Below are 17850 nucleotides of genomic sequence, written 5' to 3' on the forward strand. Positions count from 1 at the left end.
TTACCTATATATATGATGTAAATTTACGGTTTTCGCAATTTTTCCTTTATCTGTGCTATAAGACGTTGCTTCGTACCAAATTTCAAGATTCTGAGTTCACGGGAAGTACCCTGTAGGTTTTGATTCCCTTGCGAGTTTCGAAAATTTGCGGAAATTTGCAGCATAAACGGCTGTATCTTTTGATTGCGTTGGCTTAGAAGTTTGATTTTTTCACAGCTTGAGACTAGAGACTAGACTTGAGTATTTGATATAAATTTCAGCTTGATACCTCCACGCGTTCCTGAGAAAAGGGTCTTGACAGACGGACGGACGAACAACAAAGTGATCCTATAAGGTTTTTTCCTTTCGAGGTATGGAACCGTAAAAATACGATTTTTTTATGTTTGGTCGATCAATAGGTTAGTGACGTATAAAATGTGATCTAATTGACAGGCGATATCGCTAGATGGCGTTAATAATCGTGAGGTTTTTTGACGTTACGGTCTTGCTTGCAATTGGCTTAATAACTTAAGCCAATACTCAGTAGTGTAGAGTTGATCCCCATCGGTCATGTAGAATCACTATACTTATTAGTGCCCTAGACTAATATGACAAACGCCGTACTCAATATTTTCTCACACCTCTCTTTATCTCTCTCTTTCAGGTGTGGTTTCAAAACCGTCGAGCGAAATGGAAGAAGCGTAAGAAGAGCACGAACGTGTTCCGGTCGCCGGGGTCGCTGCTGCCGTCGCACGGGCTGCCGCCCTTCGGGGGCGACGTCTGCGGGCCCGGCGTCTTCGGGGACCGCCCCTGGGCCATGCCCGCCGGTGGGTCACAGAGACATTTGAGTAAAACAGTCTGACAGCCGAAAATTAAGACGAATGAAACATATTTTCTAATGAGCGAAATAATGTGTGATTAATGAAATAGTATGTGTGACGAGCGAAATAGTATGTCTGAAGAATGGAACAGTATGTGTGATCGATCATCGAAATAGTACGTATGACGAGCGAAATGGTATATGTGGTGAGCGAAATAATATGTGTGACGATTGAAATAGTATGTGTGACTTTCTAATTAAAATACTGTGGTCCTCCAGGTCTAGGCCAGCTGTCTCAGGGCGGCGTGTCGATGGGCGGGTTCGGCGCGGGCGTGGGCGCGCTGCCGCAGCTGTCGTCGGAGCTGAACCCCGCGCTGCCGATCTCGTCGGCCGCCAGCAGCCAGCCCTACCAGGGACACTACCCACTCAACTCGCTCGGTCAGTCAGCAACACTTCACTCAAAATATTTATCCCACATTATTCATTTCCCAGCTAACATATTGGACGAACGATTTTTTTTAAACTGTAATTAGGTACTTCAGGATTTTGAACATGAAACCACCATAAGACTCACTCATATTTAATCAAATTACCTGGATAACTCTCGTCTTAAATCGAGTTTAGTTCCACTGTTACGGGCTATTTCGTAGCCCTTCCTCTAGGAGCAATGCGACTCAGCAGCTGCTGCAAATGCGAATAAACCCGAAACATGTCGAAATAAACTAACGTAAACGGGCGTGAGTTATTGGGGTCATTTTGTTTTACTCGTAAATACCTACTTCAGGATTGTTACAAAACTAACCTAACCTTTATAGAGGTCTATATTTAGGATAGTCCTGAAATATAATCATCCTGAATACTCTACAGTTTCAATAAAAAACGTTCGTCCATATGAAACCCCTAGGAGAATCACAGAACCCCCAAAATATATACTTTTTTGGCCTCACCGTTGAAGTGACTACCTGGTTATAATATAGTAACGTGTCATTACAGGCGACACGATGATGTCGTACTGCAACAACATCGGGCAGCAGGGGGGCGTGGAGGGCTCCCCCACTCCCCCCCACATGCACTGCGGGAACAACGGCTCCCCGACTGCTTCAGGTAACCTTTACTGTAGTTATCTGAAGAAACATATTATTAATCCTGTTGGTAAATTTTCCACATGTAACCCAAATATTTGTTTCGCAAAAATACTCCTCAAGCGAAAAGAGGGTTACATTGGGACGTATTTTAGCAAAAACGTTTTTGCTAAAATACGTCCTGGTTCTTGGGTTTTATTTTTTTAAGGTCTATATTGGAATTCATAATATCCTCTGTCCTAATTGTACATTCCTTAATAACTTTGGTCATAATGATCTTTTGCGATAATAACGTTTGTCCTAATGTAAAGTGTTCACTATTCAATTATTTTAATTACTTATTACATAATAGTACGCTGAAACACCATGATAATTATCCAAATAAACTAAACTTCAATTTAAAAAATAAAAAACTTAATAATAATAATTAAAAACTAATATAAATCTAAAAAAGGCCCCTGTGGCATGGTTCCAAGAATGCTGGCAGTATTTCCTCGCTGTATGGCGATGCCAAGACGCTGAGCGAGGAAGCTGCCAGCCCTCTTGTCTCCGGTGGCGTCGACCAGTCTCTTTGCCAGTTGGCTGAAGAGTTCCCTTGCGCCAGGGCCCCACGGACCGAGCGTCTCGACGCCTAATGTAAATGTCAATATCCTAATGCTTATTTAATCTTGTTTCCTAAAAGTCACATAACCCATTACTGGTTTTCTATCATCATCTAGGCACTAACATTGTTTGTCATAATGTTGTATTGCAGGCAACGGCGGCGAGGGGGAGGACGAGGTGTGGCGCGGGCACAGCATCGCGGCGCTGCGCCGGCGCGCGTCCGAGCTGTCGGCCGCCATCCCGCCCTATCTGCAGCTTAACTATGACGCGCACAGCCCCGTCTACTGACCGACCTGCCCGAAGATACCAGTGCAGCACTGGCACGTAAACCGTGACTAAACTACATAATGTGACAGACACTAATTCTGCTCTCGTAAGGCCAAACGAACGTAATTTTCAAGCTGTGAATCGTGTATTTTTGGTTGTATAATTTCTGCTGCCGCGATTGAGAAGCACAGCGTAGAATTTTCACCAACGAAATGGACGGACCTGGCTAAAGCCGCGGGTTCACGGTGGATGCAAACTACTTCCAACCTAAGCAACTGGAGGTTCGTGGGGGAGGCCTAGGTCCAAAAAGTCGATATTCTACGGTTGACGTGATGACTGATGATGATCAATTTCTGCTGCATTTGGTTTTATACAAAAGTCTAGTTTGTGCACAGATCGACACAAAATGAGGTTACACAAATAGAGTTTTTGTATAAAACCAAAATTACGCGACTCAAAACTCAACAAATTACGTTCACGGCTTCAACGTAACTTCCGCGTCTTTGATTATTAGAATTTGAAACTGGCATTCACAAAAAGTTGACATATTTTCTGAGATGTGTAAAATCGAATCTAATGTGTAAACTACAACACTAAGGCCCTGTTTCACCACTGTCTTGTCGACTAACTTTAGGTGGCAGATAAAATTAACCCTTTACCAGGCCCCTTAGAACTAGCGTGTCTTCATACGTACTTTATATACTGTTACAACCGTATTTAACGCCTTGTAAAAAATGTATTTACGAAAGTCGGAGATGTTCCTTTAAACCAGAAATAAAAATGTGGGTTACGGTTATCCCATCGCCTGTCTAAGTAATTAACTGTCATACTCGATTTTGTCTTATTATATTCTTGATCAGGCGAAGGGATATATTCCTCCCACATCTTATTCTTCAGGGAAAGTCTTTAAAAGGAGATTTTACAGCTAGGTACATGAATTCGCTCTAGGTTGAACACAAAAACAGTTTTATTACTTACGCGAGTTTTTATGACACGACAAGACAATTTACCGGGCCATGGGAAGAATAGCTCCCGCACAGTTAAACTCTAATAAGGCCATGGGATAATGTCAACCCACATCCTAATTTTAGTCATACACAAAAATGCATGAATATTTAGCAATGTTTAGGATTACATTACCTTTCAACACTCAAAATGTATAAAATATCAAAAAATTGGTCGATCTTATGTACTTCTGCTTCATAGAAATTAAGGAAAGTGTTCCAATTTCTCCGTAGTTTACTGAAATTAGAGTTCAAGTGAATCTAAACGGCTGCCAAAGATATATTACGCGATTTAGAAGCGTGTTGTGAATGAAGATAATAAAATACTATTTTCAGGGATCGACAAAATATTTTGTAGGAGGTTTGGAGTTAAAACCTGACTACGGTAACCGATATAAGATGTGGGAGGAATATATCCCTTCGCCTGGTAAAGGGTTAATGCCGTCTTTGTTTATTCGGACAAAACAAACACTCAAGGTATCACTGATATCCGTCACTTAAAGTTAGTCGACAGGTGGTGAAACAGGCCCTAAATGTGTAAATAGTTCTACGTCTACTCCAGTCCATATTTTACGGTGTCGGATCGGATTTGAATCGGATGTAGTTTGAAGCTGCTCTTACATAAGATAACTATAACACTACCCCTATCTCAATACTGCTGAAAGATACAACAGTGACATTGAGAATTATCGCAAAAAGAAAAACATGTTTGATTGGTTTAGATGCTATATTGCCGAGGCCTTCCTACTTCTTGTTAGCGGAGAAGCAAGGAAACATGTAATTCAAAGTTAAATGTGACATGAGAGATTATCTCTATTGCAATCCTGTAAAACGATACAACTGATAAAAACCTACGACAGGGCTAATTGTGATATGATAGATTGCAACAAGGCACGCAGAAGCTACCACACGAAAGGTTATATAAATTACGAAGTCAAGTCAAGTGTTTCATCAGAGCTTTGAAAGCGGTTTTTTAAGAAAGTTGAAAGAGTAGAGCTACTAATCATTTATGAAAGGAGTTGGCTTTGGTTTATTTTTACACGTAAATTGTCATTTTTCCCTGCATAGTGCTATCAAAGTTAAAGTCAAGATATCTTTATTCAGTTTAGGCTGCTTATAATAAGCTTTTATGAATGACAAAAATCTACTACCAATACGGAAAAATATCTTTGATGATCTAGCAAGAATCTCATTAAGACATAACTTTGCGGGTAGAGTTATTTGGATACAAAATTACAAGCTTTTGAGCAATAAACGACTAAAGTATGTCAAACTTATATCAATGAGGACTGTCCTCTGTACACTCAAATAAATGGCTAAATTCTGATGAGATATTCATACAAACCGTCACTAGGGTGACGACGAAGTGCAAGTTCTTATGGACAAATTAAAGTTTAAAAAAAATGAGCTGTACTCAAAAATATGTATACGCGTCGTACAATAATAATTAATAATGATGATAGTAATAATACTAAGCTATTTATTTCTTAAGAATAGGTACGTTTATTATAAAGTATTAAATAGTTTTAGCTAGCTTTTAATCGATGTATTTACAGATTGTAACGTAAAGTAGGTATTATTTGACATTCCAAATACAGTGTAGATGTGTAGAGAAGAAACAGAAAATTTGTTGGTACGGGCAATGTGAAATCTTTCAGTTTTACTTTTAATTCTTTATTAAGTACTTACATAGTACTTACTGAAATTAATAATGATTTCGTGAAGACGTGAAGGTATACTGATTGCACGGTGTAACGATGTAGAAACGTGAATTTTTATTTTTAGGCAGAAAAATATGTAGGTATTATTAATATTTGTGTAGATGACAGAATGGTTACATTTTTATATTGATTTATCATTTAATTATGAAGTGAGTAATTAAGAAATACATAAGTTTGATTTAATGGACAGTTTGGCGCTAATTTAATTTTTAATATCAAATTTTGGTACTAAAAAACGATGAAAGATGTAAGACATTGGACTAATACATCTAGGGTTTAAACTCTTCCTAATACTTCAATATATCACCTGAATTAATCTACATCGTTGTTCCGGACACCCTCCCTGTATACATATTTCAAATTTGATTTTAATTTCGGAATGATAATGTAAAATGTTCACAAAAAAATCTGTTATTAGATTTGAAAAATAATAAATTTGAAAAAGTCGTGTTAAAACATGAAATATTTATTTAAAAGTGCCCGTGTCAGTAAACTTTCGTACAAATCGTTAAATATCAGACATTTTTCAAATATTTCTGGAGTAAGTGAGACGACGAGTCAAGTCTCTCTCTTGGGGACATAATATCATAAAAATTGTGGTAATAATGTATACGGCATCCAACCCAAAGTATACTGTTTGTGTAAATGTATAGTTGTAATATTTTTCGGATAAGGAATTGTCAAAATTTTGTATTTTTTGAGAAACTGGCGGCCACTGAATTAAAATATATTTTTTATTCACATAAATTAGTTGAAGTGGTTGATAGTTCCTATTTCATTTTCTTAGTGTTTCTATTTTACTTTTTTTCTGTCAATTCTTCCGTCCCTTTTTAAGTATTTTTAAAATCTTTATTTTTAATAAATGTTGTGAAATATTTTTGCATTTATTTTAAGCAATCAAACCAAAGCGATATTTTAATCATTCTGGATTAACGTTTTGCTAAAAAACGGACGTATTTTTGTTGCTTAAAAGAATTTTCTACAAGTAAAGGACTGAGTGATTATTATTAGCTTAATAGAGAGAATAATAATAATAATTAAAAGGAGACGTCAGGCGGTCAGTTAGACTGACAATAATATTTCATTGACACATAAATTAATGAAACTGACAGTACAGAAATTGACAGTTTTTTTCGATTGAAGACAATTGGTAAATTTAATTGTAAGTTTTATTGTCAGAGAATGTCAGTTTTGCTAAATTAGTGTGAGAAATTGTGTCAGTTTTAGTGTCTCGCAATTTGGTCAGTAAAACTAACAATGCCTGTGTTCGTCCGCAGAAGTACACTCGCCCTGCATATGTAATATATCGTCTAGAATCATTTTTAGCCCTAAGTATACATACATACAATAAAATAGACAATGTTCATCTTGCTGTTTCATTTAATACTTCTTCATACATAGTATACAGTGTAGTACAGTGTAGTAGTGTACTTTTTGTCTGTCCCTGACTGAATGCTCCTCTCATCCACTCAAAGGTTGACTGGTAGAGATCCCTTAAAGGGATAAGTTCGCCTTTGTACATATATTTCATTGTTTGTCATCTGTGTTTGTTTACTTATTTTGTACAATAAAGAGTTTACATACATACATACATATACAAACGAGCCCGCGGATCGCCTGATTATTGACACTCGTTTTTTTTCCATCAAGTTATTTATTTATCATGATTTTCCAAAAAAAAAACAAAGCGATATACAAATAAAAAATATGACGACTTTTTTTTCATTTGTGAACTGATTGAAATAAAACAAATATCAGTCAAAACCGCATCCTTCTAGGTTAAGACGTTTCTGAGATTAGCGCGAACAAATTAGCAAGCAAACGATTAAAAACTGTTTTTTTATTATATTATACCTTCTTATACCTAGAAAAACTGTTTCGAGGAATAGGAAAAGGGGTTCAATAGTGCAATAGTCAAAAGTGAAACACATATTCCGTGTTTCACTTTTGATTTAAAATTTTATTATTATGACAGCTTATAACTGCATCGCGATAATAAGGAAATATTTATTATAAAACAAAAAATAATTAAAAACCAATTTCTTGCAAATTTAAAATTTCTAAAATCCTTATATATGGCATATCACCGCCCTCTGTAATTTATTGCTATAGGTAATTTACGTTTCACGAACCTGCCGTGTAGGTTCAGCTACTCGCCGCTAGGTGGCTCTGATATAAATATTAGCGTAACTTTGGTAACAACCACATTGTGCCTTATCGACCTAACACGCTACTGTGATGGCAAACAGCAGCTAAAAATGTCGGTAAAATCTTTCAACGATGAATGTCTTGATTTGGACAAAAGCTTGTCCTTAAAAAGTGGTTCCGAAGAAAGTTTGCTTTGGTAAGTAAAGGAACAAATTATTCTACACATGAATCGTTTTAATTTGAGGAAGTTGTTGATATTAATTTGAACTGCCTTAATTTGAAGCCACAATCATCTGTTCGAGAAGCTAAAAAAAGGAAGAAGGAGCTAGAATTAGCTCAAAATAATGTTTCAAGCTAAACTTGATTTAAGACTTGAGTGATCCGGGTTTATTCTATTAAATGTTATCCAAAAAAGATTGAAAACCACTGGGCTAGGGTAATTTATTAATTTTAATTAAGGCTACAGAGAGGTACCTAATGCGGCCAGAGTCTTAGGATCAATGTCTGAGGCAGAAAATCTTGACATTTTAGTTTAGTTTATATTTAGGTTTAGTTCTGTAATTGTTTTTTATAATATTAATTAGACAAGTAAATATTTGTATTATGGCTTTGTATTTTTGACTTTTTAGACATGGACATAACCACAGAAGTAATACATAACTTTATTTCGACATCAAACTTAAAGTAACACACAATTTACAGAAAAGAAAAAAAAATGATGATGTTGAAAAGGAACTTGACTCAGCATTATGCTGCAATAAGTATGTGCCTATGTTATTATTCTGTGAGTGAATACCTGTAGTAGGTATGTAGGTATAAAACCTCTTCATCTCGTTTTAAATAGTTTTCGTAACTTCAAACTATATTCTTCGCCACGTCTATGTATAGCCACATAGAAGGTGAAACTGCATTCCCACACAGAACCCCCGCCTGTACAAAAGAAAATACACAAAATAAGATTAGGATTTAGGATACAGAATAAAGTATGTCATAAGTCATTCTCCTGAATATATTCCTGCTAGCTCCCACGGCCACGTCGATATTCTAAAACCTGTACATCTCCAGCGAAGATGACGAGGACAGTCTGTCGCAGCAGCTGCTGGATGCCCTCACTCCTGCAGCGCTCAGCCAGCTACGCCGCGCCTTCCGCAAGGCAAGGGATGGGGGCAAGTCACTGGACATAGATAGGTAAGGTAACATCGACGATGGTTTTGATTGATGATGAAATCGACGATGGTTTTATAAAACTAAAACAAAAATATAATTGCAATAACGAATAAACAATAAATTAAAAGTAGAAACAATAATGAAATAAAAAGTACCTAAGGTAAGATTACGAGTATGTGTTGATATCATCAATTGATGTAACTTATTATTGTTATTAACGTAATGGGAAAATACCATGGATACGACAGGCTAAGACGATATCTACAGGTAAAGTGGACATCAACACGAGAAGAACACATCAATAGAGAAGACCATGGACAGGTAATAAATTTAAATTGGCGTAGTAATCAAAAGTAACGATGGAGCTATGTTAAGTTGAAATAAAAGATGATACTTAAAAGTAAGTAGGGAAATTCAAGCATAACGCTTTGGCGATGGCTTTAATCAAATTAGAAGTGAAGATCGGGGATGTTCTAAATCATAAATTGTCTTGCAACGTGACTCCATATATTACATTACTAATGGGTAGGTAAAACTTAGGTCAATATGAGTGGTGGGCGAGAGACTACTGAGGCTACAGACTGTATAGCTGGCGCTGCTAATCGTATTGCAAGCTAGGCAATCTTGGGCGCTACAAGTTGTAAATAATGATCAATAATGTTCATCATTGCAGACGAGTGGAGGAAGTCATGCGTGCGGCAGCGGCTCAGGAAGGCATTGAGTTCGCGGCGCCCGCGCAGCACGCGGCGCGCTGCCTCGACCAGCAGGGGTTCGTCGCCGCCGTCAATCGAATATTCGGTAACCAGCTAGCCTCCTAATTAATGCTACCAGAAGCCTTCTTGTCTCACACTTGGCATCACGATCGTTTTCACCACTTTTTCTGTCACATGGTGTGAGATGAGGGTAGAAAGAGATGGCGAATACGACTGCGAACGTCAACGCGTTAGATAATACGACATCGGGTGTAAATGATGACGTCGTATTGTTAGAATTGCTTCGATGTTTGTCCACATGGCAGCGGCTGCGGTCACTGGCTAAAGAGAAGTGTAGAGAAGGGTTACTACATCAAGAGATTAAAGAGTGGTTGAAGTGTGGAAAGTCATGTTAATACTATACGCACGATGTGAATAGGGAGCTGTGGAGGTCGAGAGAGGAAGCTTTTGTCCAGATGTGTAATACTATGGGCTGACCTCACCCCTTTGCAGTACATCAGGCACAGTTGCTTAATTGCAGGGAGCCACAAGTTCTCCCCGCACGCGCACGCGCTCTTCCAGCGACTGGACGCGTGGGGCTGCGGCCGCGTCTGGTGGAGCCAACTGCTGGACAGCTTGCTGGCCGGCGCGCCCGCGCGCTGGACGCCGCTCAGAGAGTCCAGGGTCAAGACGCTGCCCCACTGCAAGGTAGACTGTTCACTATTGGCGTGCAGTGAGGGTAGGTGCTAGCAGCTGTACGCGCAGCATCCGTCGCCAGCAGTGCTTCAGCAGGCGACACTGCCCTCAGTGCCCGGTGCACGCCCCAGCTGTTCGCTCCAACCTGCATGCGGTGCAGTTGCTGGCCGTCCTACTTCTCTGAACGTCTTTAGTGCCATCTCGTAGCGAGATTTGTTGACTAGCTTCGAAATGAAAACGTAGCTTTTCATAACGTAGCCAGATTTGAAAATACTCGGTGCTAATTTTCTTTTCTATACTTCGCTAGAATCGGGTTTTATTACAATAGGCATTAAATTAATTAAACTACCTAAACTTAAAATACTTACATAAAATAAAAATAAAATGATTAAGGAATATATTTTGTAGCTGCAAATTGGGAACATTTTTTCAATCTCAAAGCTATCTACCAGTACCAAGTCTGGCTACGAGATTTGAGTCTTAACAAAATGTATCTGCAGATTGATAAATCTGCTCTTCACCTGCCGGTATGAGGCCACCACTATCATTACTTTAATCATTTGTCGTATTGGTTGCAGCGAGAGACCATAGTGAAGTTCGTGCCTATAGAGACGAGGGACTCCTTCTGCTACGCGGTGGTGACAAAAGGCGGCCGGGTCGGCCTTTACGACGGCCATCTAAAACTGCTGCACTCCTACGAGGTACCGTATACCTTCAAGGTATTGATGTTCCAATAAAACTCTGCAATGTATTGTTGTCGTGCGGTGCTTTTACTAATACCTAGTTTCGCTCGTGTCTCATCATCTTCGTATGTGGTACGGTCACGAGCATTAATTTGAGACCCATTTCGTCAAAACATCCTTTGAATTGTCATACAAAATGAAATTAAGAAATTAAATAATTTATTTATAACAGCAGTGACGCATTACACAGGTTAGATCGTAAGTGGGTCCCAGATTAACGATCGTCACCGTACATACGTACCATATACTTTGCAAGTGCTTATTCTGGTGCACACTATATCAGTCATGAGCCGTTGAGCATAGCTCTTGTTTATACGGTTCTTATTACAATGCCATTAATGTCTAATTTTGTCAAAATCACGCGTGTTCATGGATGGTGCTAGGTATACTTGTGGAAAGCCCTCGTACGGCAGAGCAAAATCTCTCACAGTCGAATTCTTAATCACATCTCTTTAGGTTTTTCGGTATCACCTCTTAATGTTTGACAAGCTCCATAAGTGTCAATTTTTCCAGGTGTTTTTCGATCGGACAGGAGTACATAAACGCGTCAAAAACTGCTGGATCACTGATGCTGTGTACATGAGCGTGAGTTTATTTTCATGACTGTATTATAGAAAGTAGTAGACTATAGTGTAGCCATTTATCACCATATTAACTAGTGATTTTACTTGAGGGCTATGCTCCTGGTTAGCTCATGATCAATGTCCCGTTAGATGGCGCTGTTATCAATATTGTCTTTTTTTACGTTTTTTTCGTAAATTACAAAGAATTATTTCATCAAAAACTAATGGCTGGAGTATCTAAGCGTAACCAATTTTTTGATCCCACATATTGAAATAATATTCCGCCAAAGCCGCAAACGAGTTCCTTTACTTTGAACGTCAATTAGGGCCGTATACGGACACTAGGAGCTCACGCACACACGCAAATAGACAGCGCCAGCTAACGAAAGTCTATTGCGACACTTAGCTACCCAATCGGGGTACTCCTTCGAGTAATATTCACATTTTTTTATCGAGTCACGAAATTTTGTACCAACTATCAGTTGTACTCATACAATGGTAAAATGCATCAAAATTTACTACATCACGCTGCACTTTTGATGCAATAAAGTTACTTTTTTTTGGATGTTGCTAGAAGAGCATATCCATAATTTACTATTCTCAAAAAATCCTCTAAGAAAACATGGCTGTAGAAGCTATGCGCGTTGTCCGAAGGTTTGTATGGAAGAGCAACCCCCTTAAAGTAAACGTACGAACGCTCGTCGCTGTCCCAATAGTTGGCATCTTTAATCTTATGTTATTAGCAATAGAGATGACAGCAGGGTGTCGTCTATTGGGCATTAACGTGTCGAGCACTCGGACGTAAGTACCTACGTAAGTAGGTAGTCAATCCACTTGTGAACTATTTGGGAGCAAAAATATTGGACCGACTACAGTGGCACCTGCCGATTTCATTTTATATTACCACATCTACACTATTTCACCATCATCATCTCAAACCTGCAAAACTACATTGCACAATTTTAGGGCGATTATTCGAGCTTTTCAACCCCCTCATTTATCTGGTCACATTTTTTACGAATTGGCTGAAGATTTTAATGTTGTTTTCGATTTTTGGTAGAGTTCCTGTATTTCTGCCAGATAACTAAAAAACTGTATCAAAATATTCGGCCATTGTGTCAGAAAAGTGTCCAGAAAATGAAAACGCTCGAATAAATGGCCTTTAATAGTTCTAAATTTGGAACCGCTTTGGGTACTGGTACTTCACAAGGTGGACCGATGACCATGAAGATCATTGGAGTCTGATGGACATTATCCGCTTCAATCCAAAGCAATTGGAGGTCTATGTTGATGAGCTCATGCGAGTTCCCTACCTATTTCCAGGAGATCCAGAGCCTCGTCCTGTCCGCATCAGACCGCAGCCTGACGCTCTACGACGCGGCGACGCTCGCGCACGTGCTCTCCTACTGCATCACTGGGTTGCCGCACATACCAACGGTAAGGTTCAACTCATATGCCTAAAAAACACATATTTGCGTAAACCGGCTAAAAAAATCGGACTGCATGTCCTCAACTCCTTGGAGCTTACTACGGGGAGGAGAAGGTTAGAGGGAATTCTTATCTCCCCTCAGTCTTGCTTCAGCCATTGGCTGGGGTGCTTGGGTCAGTCTTTTTTTATTGGTACCCATTAGTTCTTACTTGATCGACTCTTCTCCTCAATAAAAAGCACATAATTCTTTTTCATCCGTAGTGTCTGGCTTACTCACCTCCCTCCTCCCGCGGCCCGGCGGAGCTGGCGCTGGGCACAGCGCGTGGAGACATCACGTTCATGCGCTTTCTTCAGCGTCGGGTGCTGCTGCCGGCCAAAGGGGACCACGTGAACTGCTACTTCTGGATGGTATCTTCTATTTAGCACTATCCATATAATCATCATCATCATCATCATCATCCCAGCCTATATACGTCCCACTGCTGGGCAGAACAAGAGGGCTTGGGCCATAGTTTCCAGGCGGGCCCAGTGCGGATTGGGAACTTTGCACGCACCATTGATCGCTTCGCAGGTTTGTGCAGGTTTCCTCACGATGTTTTCCTTCACCGCAAAGCTCATAATCATAATAATCATCAGAAATTAGGAGATACGTAGAAGAACGAGGGTCACCGATATAACTAAGCGAAATAGCTTGTTGAAGTGGCAATGGGCAGGCCATGTAGCTTGGAGTTCTCAAGAGACCTCGGATTAGCAAGCGCAGCGTAGGACGTCCACCAACGAGTCCATCTCGTTGGTGGTCTGCCTACGCTACGGACAACCTGGTTAAAAACGTGGGTTACAGTGGATGCAGGCCGCTTCCAACTGAAGCAACCAGAGGTCTATGGGGGAGGCCAATGTCCAACAGGGGACGTCCTACAGTTGATATGATGATGATGACGACGATTACTGTTGACGCGTTTCGAACACTAGCTGTTTGAAACGCGTCAGTGTAGTATGGTGGTGGTGATAGATGGGTTTGAGTGATTTGTGTGTGTTCTTACAGTGTGAAGGTGAAGGAACTGCATGTTTTTAGTTCTATTTAGTGACATGGACTGCCCCTTACCGGATTCAATAAATTTAAACTGTGTCATATTACTTCCAGGAGTTGTCATCCCCCCTCCACAAGAGCTACTGCACTATTTCAACATGGCGCCGCGTGCACGCGCGCGCGGTGCGGCGCATCTGCTACTCGGGGGACGTCGTGTTCTCCTGCTCGCACGACAGCGGAGTGAGCGTGAGGGCACGACACGCGCCGGGAAAACTGGACGATTATGTGTTTAAAGTTCAAAGGGTACGAGGAGGACTGTCCAAAACATTCTTACTAACAGTATTTTTTTAAATATTTTCTACGATTTACTTCTATTTTTTTATTCGACTGGATGGCCAACGAGCAAGTGGGTCTCCTGATGGTAAGAGATCACTACCGCCCATAAACATCTGCAACACCAGGGTTATTGCAGATGCGTTGCCAACCTAGAGGCCTAAGATGAGATACCTCAAGTGCCAGTAATTTCACCGGCTGTCTTACTCTCCACGCCGAAACACAACAGTGCAAGCACTGCTGCTTCACGACAGGATTAGCGAGCAAGATGGTGGTAGCAATCCGTGCATCACTGCCATGAGGCAGCCAGAGCTCAGTCTACCACCTCCAGGTCTTCGCCTCTGTAGCCTATCCTTTTGCAGGGCGTGAGCTGCTTCCACGTGGTGCCAACTCTTCATTTGCTAGCCACTGGCAGCGCGGATGGTGCTGTAAGGTTGTGGGATACCACGCAGGTAGATATGAAATGTACACTTTAAATGACGTAAAAAAAGTCCAGGTTCTCTCTTTGGTTATACTTTTCAGTTTGCCGTCTCAGACATCGTGCATCTATGAACTAATAGTGATGCTTATTTGTTTGTTTCGGATACCCTCCAATGTATACTTACTTTCCATTTGATCCCATTTGAATTTGAAGAAATAGTTAGGTATTTGTGTCTCAAGGAAGCAAAACGGTGTATTTATGGCGAGGGCAGTACATTGAATCCAGAATGTAGCGAAGGATTCTACAGAAGAATCTTGAGCGTAATGAGGGATTCAAGGGTTAACGCCCAAGACGAAAATAGTTTTTCTCCCGAGTGGCTCATACAACTTTGCACACCGAGCATTAAGAAACTTGAAAAAAAAAACAATTCTAAATATAATTAAAGAGCAACCAGCATAGAAAACAGCGTTGTTTTACAATAATCAGCATCAAAAAATTGCATTTGCAATAAAACACTTCGAAAAGCCTTGAACAGAAAGTAGTTCTCTTGCTCCCTCTGGTCAGGGAGGAAAAGTTACTTTTCTGAATGAGAGGTGTAAAAAAATATTAATGCTATACATAGTTTTTTTAAGCATTAGAAAGAAGGTAAGAGAAGGTTGTATTGTATTTTTGTACCTAAGAGATCTTTACGTGTCTTTTTATTGAAAAAAACTTTTGAAAAATATGTCACATCAAATAGTAACAATTAGCAAGGTCATGATTATTTAAGTTCATGCTTTTGGTATCATAAGTAATAGTTACTGTTATTTTAAAACGTTTCTCAATAAATACTCTTCAAGAATGTTTACCTTTCTTCTAATGCTAAAAAAACGAACTATACTGGTGGACAAATAGATATTTATTTATTTTGAGTGCAAGTTGAGTCATTACAGCCCAGTGTAACATTAAGATACTTTTTTTAGTCGGCTCCATTTGCAAAACTAGCTGCGCCGGGGCAAGTCGCCGTGATGGACGTTAAAGTCATAGCTGACATGGAAATCGTTATGGCGCTTTGCAGTAATTGTGTAAGTATCATTCGCAATCACAATCTTGTCTCTTCTTCTTTGCACAAGCTATTAACAGATGGGATTGGCTAATTTTTTGTAGGATGAGGTAGTCTTTAATGCAACACTTTTAACGTCCAATACGTGGAAGCATGTGACTTTTTCAATTATAATATATTTATGAAAAACATTTTTTTTCCAATTTTCTGTCGAAATATCCTGGATAAGTATTACCCAAACACCATCAGCCAGAAGACGTTACCTGCTGTACAAAGGCCTTCCTTTTATAATTCACACAGTGAACGACAACTCACTCGCAACACATTACTGAAACATTTTAGTATAATATTGCTGAAACACCGAGTTGGACCAGATTGACATAAATAAATAAATATCACGGGACAATTCACACCAATTGACCTAGTCCCAAAATAAGCTTAGCAAAGCTTGTGTTATGGGTACTAAGCAACGGATAAATATAATTATATAGATAGATACATACTTAAATACATATTAAACCCCCAAGACCCGAGAACAAACAATCATATTTTTCATACAAATATCTGAAACGGGAATCGAACCCGGGACCTCAAGCTTCGTAGTCAGGTTCTCTAACCACTGGGCCATCTGGTCGTCTAATGACATGGACGGATGACCTGGTTAAAGCCGCGAATTCGAGGTGGACGCAGGCCGCTTCCAACCGAAGCAACTGGAGGTCTATAAGGGAGGCCTAATGTCCAACAGTGGACGTCCTACGGCTGATAACACTTATGATGATGATGATTGCTGAAACACCCAAAAATTTATATCCAGTGGCTGCACATTTGGGATCTGAACGAGGAGTGCCTGCTGCAAACTATCAAGATCAAGTTCCCGTTCCTCGGGGTCCTCGGCAAGAAACCGGATTTTGGAGCATACTGCATACATCCTGGTACGAAAAATTTGCCAAATCACAATTGATCCGTGGTTATTTTCTCATTTTTCTACTCGAGAGGCGATAGGACCAACCACTAGGCCAAAAATCCGTGGTGGCCGAGTGGTTTGACGTTTGACCTATGGCCTCTCAAGCAGAGGGTCGTGGGTTCAAACCCCAGCTCGCACCTCTGAGTTTTTTAAAATTCATGTGCGGAATTACATTTAAATTTACCACGAGCTTTACGGTGAAGGAAAACATCGTGAGGAAACCTGCATATACCTGCGAAGCAATTCAATGGTATGTGTGAAGTTCCCAATCCGCACTGGGCCCGCGTGGGAACTATGGCCCAAGCCCTCTCATTCTGAGAGGAGGCCTGTGCCCAGCAGTGGGACGTATATAGGCTGGGATGACTAGGCCGCTACGGTTTAAAAAAAATGTTCCGAATGTTAACTCTGAAAAAACACTACACATTAAAGGACCAGCGCTACAGAAGACGGTAGAAGACGAGCAGTCTCCGAGCACGTCGCGCGGGTCCAGCGTCGTGCGCGCGCGCAGCGGCTTGCAGCGCGGCGGGGGGGGGGGCGACACGTGAGACCGAGGAACATGTTACATTAGTAGATTGCACAACAAGAGCAAAAAACGAGCGATTGTACCCAAGGCGTTCATATAGCCACCGAGGGGAAAAATGTGTGTTTAATGCTACTAACAGGTTATCAGAAAAACACCATTTAGACATTTATAATTTTTATTAGAAAATAAGAATGAAATGAAAACAAGCATAAAAATAAAAAGAGATCGACACGCGACCCCCCTGGGACAATGTTGCCACGCACAGTTAGAGAAACCCTGATATAGGTATTCTCTTACCGTCATCCAGGAGTTTCTCCCTCGGGCACCGTAACGCGGTGCTGGTGTCATGCTGGTGGTGCGCATGCGCGGTGTGGCTGTCCCCCCCCGCCGCGCCCGTGCTCCCCCCCAAGACTGCCGCAGCGCGCGCCGCCCCACCACCTGGGACCTGCCCGACCCTGTACCGGACCCAGGTGATCGCTGAATATACTTGTTGCAGTCAGTGTCGTGGTGGTACGAAGAACACTCTTTTTATTAGAAACAAGTTATTTAATTAATAACACGAGAGACACATTGATTGATTGATTGATCAAAACTTTATTTGTTATACTATACCGGGCTTATCGAAG

The 17850-nt window shown here is 40.4% G+C and overlaps 2 protein-coding genes across 2 annotated transcripts in view; both read left to right on the top strand.

Moving 5' to 3' along the window:
* Positions 1-6842, top strand: part of LOC141440566 (homeobox protein orthopedia-like) — a gene marked incomplete in the record, with an annotated part of 59775 nt that extends 52933 nt beyond the window's left edge. Inside the window, 4 exon segments of the mRNA XM_074105124.1 lie at positions 644-806; positions 1079-1237; positions 1793-1903; positions 2636-6842. Of these exon segments, the coding sequence (XP_073961225.1) occupies positions 644-806; positions 1079-1237; positions 1793-1903; positions 2636-2772 (570 nt within the window).
* Positions 6843-7724: 882 nt separating this feature from the next.
* Positions 7725-17850, top strand: part of LOC141440235 (uncharacterized) — a 15320-nt gene continuing 5194 nt past the window's right edge. Inside the window, exons 1-14 of the mRNA XM_074104693.1 lie at positions 7725-7820; positions 8690-8812; positions 9465-9589; positions 10025-10191; positions 10758-10880; positions 11436-11507; positions 12809-12922; positions 13176-13322; positions 14056-14244; positions 14637-14726; positions 15658-15759; positions 16552-16669; positions 17131-17242; positions 17532-17681. Coding sequence (XP_073960794.1) covers positions 7735-7820; positions 8690-8812; positions 9465-9589; positions 10025-10191; positions 10758-10880; positions 11436-11507; positions 12809-12922; positions 13176-13322; positions 14056-14244; positions 14637-14726; positions 15658-15759; positions 16552-16669; positions 17131-17242; positions 17532-17681 — 1718 coding nt within the window. The 5' untranslated portion in view covers positions 7725-7734. The remainder of the gene's footprint in view (positions 7821-8689; positions 8813-9464; positions 9590-10024; positions 10192-10757; positions 10881-11435; positions 11508-12808; positions 12923-13175; positions 13323-14055; positions 14245-14636; positions 14727-15657; positions 15760-16551; positions 16670-17130; positions 17243-17531; positions 17682-17850) is intronic.

Source organism: Choristoneura fumiferana, chromosome 22 (genome assembly GCF_025370935.1).
Source record: "Choristoneura fumiferana chromosome 22, NRCan_CFum_1, whole genome shotgun sequence".
Taxonomy (NCBI): domain Eukaryota; kingdom Metazoa; phylum Arthropoda; class Insecta; order Lepidoptera; family Tortricidae; genus Choristoneura; species Choristoneura fumiferana.